This window comes from Gastrolobium bilobum, unplaced genomic scaffold, assembly GCF_033153095.1.
Source record: "Gastrolobium bilobum isolate Gb01-03AN ecotype WA unplaced genomic scaffold, APGP_CSIRO_Gbil_v1 utg8260, whole genome shotgun sequence".
Lineage (NCBI taxonomy): Eukaryota > Viridiplantae > Streptophyta > Magnoliopsida > Fabales > Fabaceae > Gastrolobium > Gastrolobium bilobum.
In genome coordinates, this window is record NW_026899532.1 from 137,115 (window position 1) to 153,587 (window position 16,473).

Below are 16,473 nucleotides of genomic sequence, written 5' to 3' on the forward strand. Positions count from 1 at the left end.
AGACGTTAAGAACTTGTATTTTATTTATTTATTTTTTAATAAGGAGGAAGAACTTGTATTTTTTAACCTCAATAGGTGTAACAGTTGATAAGGGGGCAATGTGAATTCACAAATTTCGATTTTTAGGTGAAATAACGTGGGCTCAATAGTAAAAGTTTTGAGAGTGAATTCTTTCATATCAAAATTTTATATAATTTGATTATATAAAATTTTTGTGTCTATTTTTCTCTTTATTTGCTTTAAATAAATAATATCCAATTATTAATAATAAAAAAACAAATAAGCAAAAGTTTCATCTGCATCCTTAAGAGAATTGGATGAGAGACACTCTTACAAAAAAATCTTGTATTTTAAAAATTGGGAATAGTAGTATTATCCATTGGAAAAATCATCAATGTCATTTTCAATCATTGTCCCTTTGGCTTTTTTTTTTTATGCTTTGGACGAGGAGCAGATAATATGGACGGTGACAATGACTATGACCCAATTGAATGGCAGTTGCCACTTGCCAGTTGAACTGTTGGTAGTGTCGGCAGCAAAGTATATTCCATTCTTACAGTTTTAGCATATTCCTTTTTCGAGAGAAAAAAAAAAACTAGATATTCGAATTACTTTTTTACGGTAACTTGACTCTCGTTATTTTGATAAGTTTTGATTATTTGAGCTGATTATGAAATTAATTTAGAGTGTAAAGTGACTCAGAAATAAGGGTATTTAAATTTTTCTCAAAAATAATATGTAAAGATCGAACTAAAATCATTTTTTTTTCACTGCTTAACTCCCTTCTTATCATCTAAGTTATGGTAATAAATAAAAAATTTATTTATTTAATGTTGCATGAGATAATTATCTCATGAACAAAAATAAGCCAGTGAGATCCACTATTTAAAATAAAATAAAATAAAAACAACGAACCCCACTTCTTCATCCATGTTATTATCTCCCATAAATAAACTTTCTGCCAATACAAATATGGGTTATACAAGTATTATGTTATAGCAATTGTTCATAATTTTCCAACAGAGACAAAAGTGAAGAGAGAGAAACTGATAAAAGAAAAAAGAAAAAGAAAAATTGTGAACCTCACATTTTCATTGTTTGTGCAGGAAATGAATTTGTTTTCTTACATGATATTAATATTACCCTACAAATATTTCTGTCATGTTGTGTACGAAGAAATACAGGTTATCAAGGTGCAATATGATTTATTGTTATTTTTTAAACAAAATATTTTTAAGATTAAATAAAGAGTAAAGCTTATATATAAATCAAATAAGCAATAAAAAGAAAAGGAAAAAAGAAATAGTATGAAATACTGCTTGTAATTTTTTTCACACAAGCAAGAGCTTATAAACGAATCAATAATGTCAAATTATTCCAACGGTTCTTCCTGAATGTGACTTCTGGGTGCATCCTTTTTTATGACCATTGCATTTATTATTAAAAATTAAAATAAAAAAATAAAAAAAAAAGTAGAGAGAGGGTGAAAATGTGTTGGATTTGAAAGAAGCTTTGGCATACGCGAGTGTTACACGTATTTGTGATATTTGGTATATGGTTGTGAATTGATTGATTATGGTAAGAGTAAGACCGGGGGCCATGGCCTATATGGAGCCACGTCATGTCGCCACGTATATTAATCGACCACTCAAAAGGAGTGAGAGAAATAGATATTATGGTAGTCTATTATCATAATGTGGATTGATTGTGGAAGAAATTATTATTTAGTGTAGGACAATACTCCTGTATCACACTACGTGTTATGCTTTGCCTATTATATTATATGGACCACTTTCTAGTCAATCACGTTAAAAATATAATTAGTATCAAAAAATTGAATACAAGAGTTTTTAAATTTCAATTACACCGTTTTGCTTATATTTCTAACTAAATTATAAATTTGATTTATAATAAAAGAATTTATAACATATACAGATAAGAAATAAACATAATAATGAATTACATGATTAACATAATAAGCACTTTTCTTCTTCCTTACAATGTGTTATCCTAATTTTTAAGTGTCGAATTAATCATTAGATAATATTTAGGTCTAATTTGTATGTGTTTTATAATTACAAAAATACTTTTTAGAATTATAAACTTAAAAAAAAAAAATTAATTATAAATAGTAACTTTTGAGAAATTAAAAAAATTCAAATGCACTCTTAAATTCTTAATGACATGACTTTATCTATAAATTCTTTCAATGAGATTCGAATCGTACACAAATTCATCATTATAAAAGTCAATTTGTGAATTGAATCACGTTATTAAGTAATACATCAATTTTTTTTAGTAGTGTATTATTGTTAAAAGAAACGTGGATTTAAATTCCAAGCCACTATAAAATGTCATTATTATAGGGGGAAAATAAAAATGAGAAACGTGTTTATCTTTTTAAATGACACAACTTATATTTTTTCACTCTCACAAAGAGGTGAGACCCACACCTTTAATTTTTTTGTCAACTCTCTCTCCTCCTTTATCTATCTCTTTCTCTCTCTTAAAATGACACAACTTTACATCCTTTAAAATGACATACACTTTACCCAATAAAAATTGAACCAATGTAATAACAACTTGACATCAACGGCAATGTTCTGTGGAAATAACAAGGACTCACTCACCTTTCTGCCTCATTCATGTCACGTCTCACTAATTGTTTTGTAGCGTACAGAGAAAGGAAAACATATATGAAGAGTTATTTTTTATAATAAATATGTATAAAATAAAGAAATAAAAGAGTTTTTTTTTTCTTTCTAAGGTACCATTTAATGAGAAAAAGTATACAAATATATAATATAATATGTAAAAAAAAAATATTCCTCTTTTTTCATTTGTTTTCTATTCAAAAAGACGAGAGTGGAAAAATTATTAAATTTACAAAGGCATTTCCGTTTAAAACTTTAATCATTTAATTTTCATCTGCAAATACATATTAAAAACTTCGTACCAAAATGAACTTTAATAAGTAATTACAATCCCGTGGGTGTAGCGTGTGGTCCCTCGCCCTCCTTGTCCCACCCGCGGAACTTTTATTATTATTTTTTTTTTTGTAAATTGAACTTTTATTATTTAGCTGTATATTGTTTTTTTTTTTTGTTCTCTAACATATTGTTTTTGTTGGAAATTCAAAGTACTTAGGGTGTATTTAGTTGGAGGATCGTGATGAGATAGATGGAAATTTGAGAAGTGGGATTATTTGGTGCCTTTGTTTGGTTTAAACGTTTTCTTTATATGTTTACCTAAATCATTATGCCACCAAAACAATTTGCATGTCTATCTGATTAAGAAAGCTAGCCAAATATCCCCCCTTGATATGTGGTATTGCATCTTAGCTACCTAAATGGTCACATTGGGCAAGAGTTAGATGACGAGCATACCCTCCAAAGTTGATGCTGAACAAGCTGAATCACACAACTCTCTATCTGTATCTGCAGGATGGTGCTTCCTTGAGTAGCCACGATGAACACTTTATGAGCTTGAGCATATGATCATGTTGGTTCCTGAAACTGTATATAGTAAAGTTTTAGCACTCCTAAATCATGAGAAAAACACAATTCGATAGGGATCTCATTGTCAATATTTAAGACTAAAAGTTGTGCCTCCCATTTACCTTCTACACTAGCAGCATTTGTGCTGAGTGAAGTTCACAGCTTTCAGTTAAAAAAAAGGCTCAAGAACAGAGATCGGACTTGGTTATTTTTAAAAACAAGGTTATTTTAGTAATAGTAACTTTTTTTCCCATCTATACTTTACCTAAAGCCAAACATATATTTTATAAAAGATACTTAATTTGTCTGGTAAATTTTTTTTCAACCAAACAACTTTTTTTATATTTTCCTACCAAACTCACTTCCCAACCATTTTCCTAGTAATAACATTTCCTTATCATTCATAAAATTTCTAATTTTTTTTTCAACCAAACAACTTTTTTTATATTTTCCTACCAAACTCACTTCCCAACCATTTTCCTAGTAATAACATTTCCTTATCATTCATAAAATTTCTCCTCAACCAAACGGCTCCTTAGTGTATTGGTAGTGGTCCCTTCGCCACAGATTTTTTCTGGATTCGCCTGATAGTAGTATCATAGTTGGGTTGGGATCGGGCAAGCCAGGTGTATTTGGCTAGGAAACATGTTAAGTACTTTGGGTCTAAGTAATCGGGTTAGGGGAAACATATCAATTTTTCAGGCAAGTTAGGGGGAGCCCATGGCGGGTGACCACCACCAATGGACTAAGCTAGACCAACTATATCAAGTGGATCTAACACTACATCTTAATCCAAAATCTTAAGACATTAGATCCATGAGTCCATCCACTTATATGCATTTCACTTAATCCATTACCAACCAATGTAAGACTCATCACACTTGAATATTCAAACAATCTCTCCTTCAAGTGTGAAACACAACATTGGTATGCTCTCCCTCAACCGAGTACCCAAGTCCAAAGCACTTCACCTTCCTCTAGCCAAACAATAGGTTACTCTGAGCTCAACCCGACTCTGATACCACTTTTAGGCGAGTTAATGGGAGCCCATGGCAGGGGACCACCACCACCAATGGGCTAAGATAGACCAACTATATCAAGTGGGTCTGACATCACATCTTAATCCAAAACCTTAAGGCATTAGGTTCATGGGTCCATGCATTTATATGCACTTCACTTAGCTCATTATCAACCAATGTGAGACTCATCACACTTGAATATTCCAACAATCTCCCCCTTAAGGGTGAAATATACCATTGGTATCAACTGAGTACCCAAGCCCAAAGTACTTCACCTGCCTCTAGCCAAACACCAGGCTAGCCTGAGCCCAACTCGGTTCTGATACCACTGTCGGGCGGGTCTAGAAAAAGCCCATGGCGGTGAGACTACCACCAATGAGCTAAACCTTAAGGTTAGCCCATTACCAACGAATGTGAGACTCATCACACTTGAATATCTCAACAACGATTTATATGCTCTACTGTTAGGCGGGTCCAAGGGGAGCCTATTGCGAAAGACAACCGCCAATAGGTTAAGCTAGCCCAACATTAGCAAGTGTATTGGACACCATATCTCAACCCAAAACCTTAAGACATTGGGTTCATGGGTCCCCCACTTATATACACTTCATTTAATCCATTACTAACCAATGTGTGACTCATCATAATCGAATATCCCTATCGTTTTGAAGTTAATTTAAGCTATTTTTTCATCTTGAGTTTTATTTTGTTACATTATTAAATTTAAGAATTAATAGATATACATGGTTACCACACATTTTTGTTATTTTTTATTAATATTTTAACATATATTTATTTATTATTTTTATTTTAGCTATTGATATAATAGGATAATAAGAAATAATAATGCTTCAAAATATCAACAACTATCAGTGTAAAACGTCCTTACATTAACTTAACATCCTAATTAAACTTTTTATTTGAAAAAGCTGTTAAGCTCTTTTATCATATATCGATAAGGTCATATTATAAAGTAACATTGATTTTTTTGTTCTTTGCTAAGTTGTTTACATTATATTAAGAAAAGTGATTAATATCAGCTACACGTCTAATTACTAAGTGAAATTTATCACTAAATATTAATGATTAGCAACATAAAGGGATGTTTTATAAAATAAGGTCCAAACAAGACATATGTTGGTAATCAAGTAATCATCAATGTCATATGACCGAAGCCCATGGGTCAAAAGTCGAAACCACGTAGTAATAAGGTCCAAACTCAACAATGCAACACATGAACTCCAAAACTTGAAGGACATACACACAAAAAAAAAAGTCATTCATTTGTTGGGCGGGTCAGGCCCATGAATAAGCCCAAGCCCAGCCCGTGATTAACTCCCGTAGAAATAAAGAAACCCTGTTCTGATACTACGAGGTTTTAGCCTAGGAGCCGTGCCCATCTGCTGAGAGCCGCATCAGTTTTCAGAATCCCCGCATTCAACATGGTACTTTGTTGTGCTGTTTCCCTCTCTTCCTTCTTTCTTTCCCTGATTGTATTCATACGTGGGTTATATGTTGTTGGTGTTTCAAAGTTTTGAGTTTTTTGTTCGAATGATCATAAAAATGTGAACTTTATTAAAATTTTGTAGCTTGTGATTTGATGTCAAGAATTTCGAAACTGACCCGTGTCTTGTTTATAATTACATATGGTGTATTGATTGTGTGTTTGATTTTTTGGTAATGGGGGGTTTATAGTCTCTGGTGGCAAATGAGGAGTTCCAGCACATACTTCGTGTTCTGAACACAAACGTAGATGGGAAGCAGAATATAATGTTCGCTCTTACCTCAATCAAAGGTATTGGCAGGCGATTTGCTAATATTGTCTGCAAGAAGGCTGATGTTGATATGAACAAAAGGTTTTTTACTTTCATTGCCATTCTTTTCTCATTGCCAGTTATCTTTGATTATTGTTAAATAAGAATGCTATGATTCACTTGGATTTGATTTTTTTCATGTTTTGTATTGAAATGGGTTTTGATTGGCAGAGCTGGTGAATTGAGTGCTGCTGAGTTGGATAATCTGATGACAGTGGTTGCAAACCCTCGGCAATTCAAGATACCTGACTGGTTTTTGAACAGGAAGAAGGATTACAAGGATGGCAAATACTCTCAAGTGGTGTCAAATGCACTGGACATGAAGTTGAGGGATGACTTGGAGAGACTCAAGAAAATCAGGTGATTAACATTTTGGATTGTAGATTTTTATGGAAAAAATATGTTTAATGTTGAGATTGTTTTGTGCAAATCAAGCTGTTTTCTGCATCTTACAAAGTGTATGTGATCTTGTGATTCATCTTAACAATTTTTGCCCGTTGATCCTAACACACTAATTGATCCAAGTATATTGAATATACTGAATGTCTCCGCTTTCTCTCTACATTTTCTGAAGAATTTAAGAACTTTTGCATACACTTATATTGGAACTGTTTCCAAATGACAACCAAGAGATCCATGTAAGTAAAACAATCCATTGCCGCCCAGCTGTTCAAACAGATCTTTTGTTTAAGGAGAATTGCATAATATGGCATGGGTAGCTTATTTATATATATAGGAGTTTTTAGAGTCATGCTGTCAGTAATCAGATACAAAATTTGTCGTATGAGCTGCAAAGGTATTAAATGATATGTTTGAAATTAAATATATGGAACTTTATTCTCTCTTCTGTACTTTTTGCAAAACGTAGTTTTAGTGAAATGGATAGTCATTAGGAGTAGATTCTGCTTGAAGACAGAGAAATTAAAACTTGTATTGCTGAAAAGATTGTAAAAACAATGGAAAGGTATTAATTAACTGTTGATATGTTATTTAGCTAGTGTTGTGCGTTGGGCCTGATGTTAGTATGCCTTCAGCACTCTGTCTGCATCTTAGGGTTTGTTTGGTATCATTGAAGAAAGGAAACGAAATGAAAAGGATTGAAAATAAAAGAAAAGAAGAGAAAAGTAAAGGAGTCATCATTCCCTTGTTTGGTACCATCCAATAGAAAGATAAATGTGTTGTACAACAAGATATGGAACCGGTTCTATTCTATGTTTGATGCATTTTAAAAATAAAACTGAAAAGGACATAAGGTTAAAAAGTGATACCTCTTGGTTCTACTAAGAGTCTGTTTGAATACTCTCTTTTTTAAGTTAGAAGTTACTTATAAGTTAAAGCTAAAAAAAATTTACTTATAAGTTACTTAAAAACACATATTTCAAGAAAAGTCTCTCTCTGTATCTATGCGGCTCTTCATTTCAAAAAAAGCACACAATTTAAAAAAAGCTTATAAGAGCTTAAAAAAAAAGCTCCTAGGAAGAGTTTTTGGCTTTTTTCTTCATTATAAAAAAGAGAGTTTTTCAATATAAGAACTTTTCTTAAAATCCATTTGGCCTAACTTCCACTTATAAGGAGAAAAGAAGCTAAAAATAAGAGGATCCAAACAGGAACTAAAAAAGGGGATAGAAATATATGTAAACAAATGTTAAATTACTTTATTACCCATCATTTAATAAAATTAGTTTTGCTAAAAATTTTATATAATTTGTAAAGCGGGGAAAAATATTAGAACTACAGGAACTTTTTTTTTCCCTCCCCATCTTTCCCATGAGGGAAGGATTGCAAATAGTGCAATTTTTAATGGGCTCTATGGAAAGCTAATTCTTCACCTTTTATTTCTTTCGTGAATGTGATCTCAAATAAGGGAGAGTCAAAATGACAACATTAACAAAGCCTCAGTTTCCTGGATCAGAGGAACCATCTATGGACCTTGATTTTGGACAAATGTTGTAAACAGGATTTTGGCTAGTGAAACATAATTTGCAACCTAACATTGGTAACTTCCATGCAGGAACCACCGAGGTTTGAGACATTACTGGGGTCTTCGTGTACGTGGCCAGCATACCAAGACTACTGGTCGTAGGGGTAAAACTGTTGGTGTATCTAAGAAGCGCTGAGTTCACATTTCCTATCTCTTTTTTTCCTTTCTCTGTTTTTGAAGAATGAGATATATTGTTTGGATAAACCTTTTTTTTTTTTAGAATGCATTTGGATTTTGTTGTATTTGAATGTGTTTTGTGGACGGGCTAATTGATAGGAATTTTTTACTTCCAAATCTTATGCTTTAGTGGTCCAATTTGTGTTGGAGGCTATATTGATTTCCCTCAATATGACCAAATATCATGCAAGTGGTTTAATTTTCATTTTTTTTTCCTTGTTGGACTGCCGAATTAGAGGTAATAAAGCTTGGAATCATAAGACAACTCTTCATTACCGGAAATCTGTCTTAGAAGAAACATATTTTTTCAGTGAATAAAGATGAAAAGAGAACATTGACAACAAAAGAAACCTTTTATATAAATTTTGCTCGAGTCTGCGAAACCTCTTATAACTTGCAAACGTTGTTGAGGTAGCTTGACTGATCTTTCTGTCAGCACCATAGTCAACACACTGAGCTACACAGAACGACACTGGAAAGTGCATCTGTTGCTCATGCTTCTAACTATGCATGACACAAACCTTAATAATAACAAGTGCTCATGTTAGGCAATGCATTGATTATGGGCAGAATCATGTTTGCCATCTTGGGGAATTTGACCGTATGTTGTCGCCAACCATGCACTAGTTAATCCTTTTCCCATACGATTCAATCAGTGCTTAGTAAACAAGAAACCAAGTTTAACCTCCGTACACTTGCAGTGTGTGTCGCCAACCATGCACTAGTTAATCCTTTTCCCATACGATTCAATCAGTGCTTAGTAAACAAGAAACCAATTTTAACCTCCGTACACTTGCAGTGTGTTTCTAAACCTCAGAAAGTAAAATATAGATCGAGTGGATGGAGTCGGGAAGTGAGACAAAAATTAAAACACTGAGGAACTCACAAACATAACTAGGTTTACTAGTTAATTTAAAAAATGCCACTGTTCAATAAATAATCAAATTTGTGTAGGACTGGGTCTTAGATATTGGAGACACAGTAATAACAATCCTAGAAAAGGTTTGAATGAAGTTGAATCAACGGGGTGATCCTCCAATCCGATCATATATGGGATCCAACATTCCAATAGCTAAGCCTCTTTGTGTCTTCATTATAGCTGAAAAAGGTTATAATAATAAGGAATTTAGAGGACATGGATTGTTGCGGAGATAGACAAGTCACATAAAAATGTCCTTAAGCAAGTATCTTTAATACAATGGAAATTCATTAGTAGGGTAACAATAAAGACTTACTGGGGTTATTGCTTAACTTTGAGACCCGTTTCTATGCGCTCAATGAGCTGATCTGCATTCAATGCTCCCTCCTGAAAATCATAAAGACCAAAAATATTTCTTACTTAGAAAATGAAGATATTTGTTAAGAATACGGAGAAGTTAGTTGTTGAGATATAACAATGAACATCCTTGTATTGTTTTAACATAAAAGAAAAGGCAGCAAACTACCTAACAACAGACCATGTCAGCTATATATACCTTCACTTATTTAAATATGATGATGACACAATCTTATGCTGTTGACCAAAGACAAAAGTCAGTATTTTAAAAACCTTTAATTGATGCACCAATTAGGTTCTTTACATTCTAATCAAAGCAACCTCATTTTCATTATGCACAAATCAAACAAGCCATAGTGACTATAAAAGGTGAAAGTACAAAAATCAAGTTTTAATAAAATTAAGAACAAGATGGTTCCTCTACATGAAAGTCCTCTACAAATTGTTGTCAACAAGAGCTAAGTTGATGCAATCCCCAACAAGTGGCCAAAATGATTTCTACTCCTTATCGGCTTAGCAATCAAATGCAGTATTATGATGGTCCGTGATCTTTACATCACAATTTTTCATGTACCAAGCTTTCCATGAAAACTAAATATTTATAAATGCAACATGAAATTTTGAACAAAATTGAGAAGCACGGTTAGTCCTAAGAATATTGCAACACTGCTAATGCAAATACAATTATGAATAGAAAGCATCAAATTCAGTTTCATGATTCAAAATTAAATGCCACGTCAAGTAATTTTAGGCCAAACAAAGGCTTGATGAGGCTTCCATTCATTATAAAGTGCGAGACATAGTTAACCATCAGATGCAAGAAAGGCAGAATTCAGGTAAAAGGAAATATAATCTAACTTACAAAGCGATCATAGGGTTTTCCATCCTTAAACATGATGAAAGTTGGCAATGCCTCAATTTTGTATTTGTCAGCAATGCTGGGATACTTCTCAGTATCAATCTTCACAACCTGTATCCTATCTTTAAGCCGTGTGCTTACTTCATCGAGTATGGGAACCATGAATTGACAAGGACCACACCTGTAAACCAGGCCTCGGATTACTCATTAGATGTTACGATATAAATAGTTAGAACACTTTTAACCTCAAATATTATCAGCAAACACAAACTGGCTTAACACCCAATATGCAGTTAAGGAGAAAAGAGAAAGCATAGAAGGAGAAAGTTACCATGTTGCATAGAAGTCAACCAATACAGGCATTTCAGAATTAGCAAGCAAATCATCAAAGGAGGAAAAGGTTTGTTTCTTTGCTTGAACCTACAGAAAATAATATTTGAAAATGGTGGTCAGTCTTTAACTGTCTATAAAAGTTGAAACTCCCCGCCACACCAAATGCAGAAGCACAAAAGTACACTTTGCAAGCATGAATATTTAACGCATTTTAGAACAACTGTAAATTCTGGTGATTAAGGGGGCATGAAACCAATACAGTCCATACCTCCACGGTATTAAATGGATAATATGATCCAGAAATGAGGGAAATAACAAGTCAAAGCATTAGTCGGAGATGGAATGAAAGACTGGCCATCTCATTCTCATAATGAGCTAACCCAAACATCTGGGAATGCAACAAGTAAGACACTACTTTCCTTATGCAGAACGGTAACTTTCTAGTTAACGTAAATTTGGGTCTTTTTGATATTACTCTCCAAACAAAGAAATGAATCCAAATGGAGCTCAATCTATAAACTCATATATTTCAAAAGCAAACGGTTCCAAGATGACGCTAGCAATGGAAAAAAGCTTAATCTACAACTCGAATTTTCCAATAGGCTCCATATTCCACTAACAACCACCACTTAATAATAATAACAATAATAATAATAATAATAAAATAAAAGTAGAACAATGATAGGGTCTTCCATAATTGAGTAAACGCAGAAGAAAGCAGGTCCTAGTCCACTGAACAATCCAATCGGTATAGAAAATGAAACCAGAAAGTGTGGTATTGGTTACCAGAGGAAGGATTCGAGGACGCGAGGAAGCGGGAACGCGTGCAGTTCCAATCCCAAAAAGGCGAGTACGAACCAGAAATTGCAGCGAGGATGGCTTCGTGGAAGAAGATGCAGATGCAGCTCCCAAAAGTGTGGAGCGTTCGGAATTCAAAGAAGGAATCACGGAGGACGCAGAAACGGAGACTGCCATGGGAACGATGCGAACGAGTAGATAGGCTCTGTTTGGATAATCAGAATAAGGGAAAGCTAAATATCTGTTTAAGAAAATATCTTAAATGTGAAAAAAATAAAATAAAAAAAGAGGCGAAGAAAAGAAAACTATCAAGTAAGAACGGATTTTTCCAACCAACTGCGATGCTCTGACTCTGAAGCCTGGAACGGAAGCCCTTGCTTCTCCTTCGACTTTTATAAATTTTTAAATTAATAAATAATAATTATAAATATTTTCCACTTGTCATTGAATATTATATTATAGGTCTTTTAATTCATTTAATGTAAAAAAGGAAATATTTCAAAATCCAAACATGTCATGTGTAGTGTAATCCTAACTCATACAACTTTGGAACTCCTCCTTGTCAAAGAACGCAAGAGTCACCATTATGCATCGTAATTATGAAGGCCAAACCCTCAAACTGTGCTGTGAATCACTTATTTTGGCACATTAGGAGCATGGTCCCCATGGTGGCAAAAAAAAGAAAAAAACTCAGCTTCTGCTTGAAGATGGGGTGAGGGAGGTCTAAAGGATTTCAAAATTTTTGGAGGAGCCTTGTCATTAATAAGATCCACCACGTGAAGTAAAAGATTTAAATTCTGGATCAAATAGTCCCCAAAAAATGTACAAGGAGCTATATCTTCTGCACGGACGGAGGAAATTTATTTACTTTTTAAGGTTGAGAATTTATCGATTTAGTTTTGATTGGAGAACCAAATCATTGTCCATCAGTTTGGTTGGATTTAGCCTAATAAATCTTTAGCCATCCACTTTTTTCTTAAAAAAAATAAAGAATTTTATTCTTCATTTCAAGACTCAATTAACAGCAAATTAATCTAAAAATTATAACAGAAACATCATCAAATAAATAGAAATAATAAATTAACCTAAAAATTTCATATATATATATATATATATATGGAGAGAGATCATTTGACTCTAGAGTGAGACTTATAAGTCTTACTCTCCATCCAACGGTTATAATTTAGGAAGTTATATTAATTAATTAATTATTAATTACACTATTAATGACAACTGTTGATTTCCGTCCATCAACGGCTGAGATTGTGAGTAAGACTTAAAAGTCTTACTCTGGAGTCAAAAGAACCCTCCCCTGTATATATATATATATATATATAAGAATTTTTTTATTTCCCAGTTAGATTAGAAGCACCCTTACCTCTCTGCACCACCAACACATAATTTTCCTTCCCAAGCACAAAGGTATAGACAAGAAAATCTAGACACGTTGTGCACATTGGCATGCTCATGTCATATTGCAGTTTCCATTTTTCATCCGTGATTTCTTTTTTATCATAAAATTCATACAAAAGATTCACAGTTAGCCTCAATTCGTGATGTACATTAATTGTATTTAGAAGACTCCAAAACTACTCCTGATAGCACCAGAATACGTGAAAAATACAAACAAACAGTTTAAAACCACGTGTGGCATTGTAAAAAATTCAGGTCACATGAAGATCATCCATCACTTGTCAATATGAAAGCCAGAACAACGATGGTGAGTGCAAAGACAATAGTGGCACAACGAAACAACCGTGCATATTTAATTGTAGTCGGATTCTTGCTCTCTTCACTGCTTAACTCAATCTCTTTGAGAAGCTCCCTCACTTCATCAATGTCTGAGTCCTTTGCAGCTTGGTTTAGTCTACTTTGAATCTTCTCAAGCTTAGTTAGCCTCCTATTATCTCTAGATGTAACTTGTGACCAGATAAAACCCGTCATCTTCCAGAGGAGGATTCCCACATAGATGGCTACAATGCAGTCTACAGAGTAATGATGGCGTTCTCGTATTTCTCTTTGGGCACTGTGAATTACAAGAAGCCATACAAGAGCGGAACTGAAACCTCCATAGGCTTCCTGCAACCATTTTTAAGATTGAAATGTCAAGAATTAAGCTCCTACTTTAAAATCAAATGCAAAACACCACAAGATGATAAGACAATGCAGTTTGCAATGAACTTCAAATCTTACTGTCCAAGCCATAGCCGTGAGTACAGCAACAAGCATGTGGCCACTGTATAGGAGGTCATTACAGCCACCTCCAGCTTTCTTTAACAGACTGTACCATGAAGGTCCTTCGGAGGCAGTGGGTCGCAGAAAATCAGTTAGAAAGCTCATCGAACCCCAAGATGGCTGGTAGTCACCAACCGGTTTTCCAATGTCAACTAAGAAAGAAGAGTATGTTAATTTGCAGGACCTTCTCGCACAAACAAAATATCAGTAAAGGTGAACAGGTTCTTATAGAGGTAGAGGAAGGGATTAATGATACACATATTTATTATCCAGCTTATAGATCCAAATCATTAAAAACTTTCAACATTAAATTTACGGATGATACATGAAATTATAGAATCTAAAATTCATATAATCACATAGAATTTCATGATCCGATTTCTTAATAAAACCACACCAGAGAAACCACAAGTGGATGCAAATAATTCCAGTGTTCAAAACCTAATATTTTTCAGCTTCAATTCAAATTTACTCTCTGGCCAACAATGTTTATGAAAAAAAAAAAAAAAAAAAATTCAAGTGGATCTTTTAATGAGCACTACCAAGTCCAATAAATTTGTCAATATTATGGGCCAAAATATAAGCAACCCCAGAATAAAACAGTATAAAGTCTGATAACAAAACTTAATATGAGCAAAGACTAGCACCCAGCAAAATAATATTCTGCATACCATAAGCATTATCTAGATTTATCAACTGGCTGATAGTATTATGATCTGAAGCATAGGGAACATAATATTTCTGAGCCCAATGATGAGGATATGCTGGAACTCTGAACCGAGAATTGGCACACCAAGGACGGGCTGATGGCAGAATTGTAGATGCAAAAGTAATGGCACGAAGAAGGCGGCCAATTGCCATGGTAAACATGTATCTGGCACCTAGTCCGAGGCCTGGAGCTCTTACGGAATCAAATAGCACAGAGAATGCCAGCATCATAAACAACATCAAGAAATGGTGCAATCCAATAATACGAGCTCTTAATATCTCAACAATTGCACTAGGAAGTTTCTCATTTAATGCCAGGAGCAACCATTGACCAGTGTCTGGAAGAGGAGGTGTATTACTGCCAAAAAAAATAAGTAAACAAGTTTTCATCTTTCAAATAGAAAATACAAGAGCAGGTTTTAAGCCACTAGGAGTGGGCTAGTGGTGAGGGCTTGGGTAGTTCGCATGAGGTTATGAGTTCAAACCTCAATACCACCATTGTATACCAAAAAAGTACAGTAGCAGTTTTTTAGTTTGGTTTATGTCAAATAAGCCGAAGCAAACCATAGTTATAAGAAAATATTACAGATAGTAACAAGCAGTAATTATACACTAGTTAAAACATGTGCACAAAAAAAAAGATTAGCTTTGACCATTTCAATTTTAAAGTCACAATATAACAAACGGGCTATCAGGTTTTTCAGATAGTTCTCCACGAACATAAATATGATAATTCCAATTTTAACCAAAGAGAGAATTCAGGAAGTATCCTCCACCAGCCATTCTATATCATGGGATTATTTAAGCGCTTCTATAACTCTTATCATGCTAATAATACTTGAACTCTGTTTATTCTGGCAGTGTGGATCCAAGCAGCCAAAACAACCATCAAATCCAATAGCTCAGATCTAGAACTTCAAAAAGTCCTCATCCAAAACCAAATATTCAAAAAATAGAAACAAATACTAGCTCAGAGAACTAAAGGAAGTGAATTATTACATACTGTGCTAATCGAATCCAATAGCTCAGATTTCCTCACAGAAATTATGACCAAAAAATAATAATTCGAAATCAAAGAAGCAACATAGTTCATTTTCTCGCTCAAGATTCGCCTTAAGAACCTACATTTCCAACAAGATCCGCTTCCCAGAATTTCGTTCAGATCAATAAAAAAAATCACGAGATTGAACTAAAGAAAAGGATAAGAAACAATATTGATCCGCACATCACAACAAACAGAACAACAGAAGAAGAAACAAGGAAACGAAGTTGATTCGGGTGACAGTTACCGGTGCCAGTCAAGGCCGAGCACCGCGGTGACGAAGCGAACGGAGAGGGCTTCGAAGAGGAGAGCGGCAAGCATGAAGAGCATGGAGGCGACGAAGGGAACCACCGCGCGGAACTCCGCAGACCAGTGCCGGTAGGAGGGGACGCGAGCCACGGCCGTGAGGGCGAGGAGGGACCAGAGCACCGGTTGCAGCCGCGAGTGCCACGCCGGGGACAGGTGGCGAAGGTAGTCGATGGCCACGTATGACATGGCGGCGACGCCCAAGCCGACGTTCTTCGCCGGCTGCGCCGGCCACCGCATGTCTGCTACTTAAGAGAATCTTAGAGTGAGAGTTGAAGTTGAAAGTGGAGTTAGTTGGGTTTTCACAATTCCAAGTAGAATGCGGTAATAACAATAATTTTAATGCCATGTTAAGTATGGGTTTAGTGTTTCTTACCCGTTATTGAGAAAAAAAATTTCCAATTAATTTTAACGAAAAACAATTTAAA

General features: G+C 34.4%; 3 protein-coding genes across 4 annotated transcripts; 1 reads left to right on the plus strand and 2 right to left on the minus strand.

The window, feature by feature from the left end:
• Positions 1-5,903: 5,903 nt before the first annotated feature.
• Positions 5,904-8,553, plus strand: LOC133291011 (small ribosomal subunit protein uS13z/uS13y/uS13x-like). Its single transcript, XM_061489181.1, has 4 exons — positions 5,904-5,961; positions 6,212-6,372; positions 6,502-6,690; positions 8,342-8,553. The coding sequence occupies exons 1-4, from the start codon at positions 5,959-5,961 to the stop codon at positions 8,445-8,447; spliced, it is 459 nt and encodes a 152-aa protein (XP_061345165.1). The 5' UTR covers positions 5,904-5,958; the 3' UTR covers positions 8,448-8,553.
• Positions 8,554-9,247: 694 nt separating this feature from the next.
• On the minus strand, positions 9,248-12,307 carry LOC133291030 (thioredoxin Y1, chloroplastic). 2 transcript variants are annotated; one of them, XM_061489209.1, is made up of 6 exons: positions 12,088-12,307; positions 11,743-11,959; positions 10,955-11,043; positions 10,627-10,804; positions 9,724-9,794; positions 9,248-9,587 (listed from the first exon to the last, which is right to left on the minus strand). In XM_061489209.1, exons 2-5 carry the CDS (start codon positions 11,929-11,931, stop codon positions 9,729-9,731), a joined length of 522 nt encoding a protein of 173 aa, XP_061345193.1. In that variant the 5' UTR covers positions 11,932-11,959; positions 12,088-12,307; the 3' UTR covers positions 9,248-9,587; positions 9,724-9,728. The 2 variants fall into 2 exon arrangements, with proteins under 2 accessions (XP_061345193.1, XP_061345194.1); XM_061489210.1 differs by lacking the exon at positions 12,088-12,307 and having other exon boundaries at positions 11,743-12,078.
• A 936-nt stretch (positions 12,308-13,243) lies between these two features.
• Positions 13,244-16,349, minus strand: LOC133291015 (protein PHLOEM UNLOADING MODULATOR). Its single transcript, XM_061489186.1, has 4 exons — positions 15,987-16,349; positions 14,661-15,055; positions 13,948-14,141; positions 13,244-13,833 (listed from the first exon to the last, which is right to left on the minus strand). The coding sequence occupies exons 1-4, from the start codon at positions 16,283-16,285 to the stop codon at positions 13,435-13,437; spliced, it is 1,287 nt and encodes a 428-aa protein (XP_061345170.1). The 5' UTR covers positions 16,286-16,349; the 3' UTR covers positions 13,244-13,434.
• Positions 16,350-16,473: the final 124 nt, after the last annotated feature.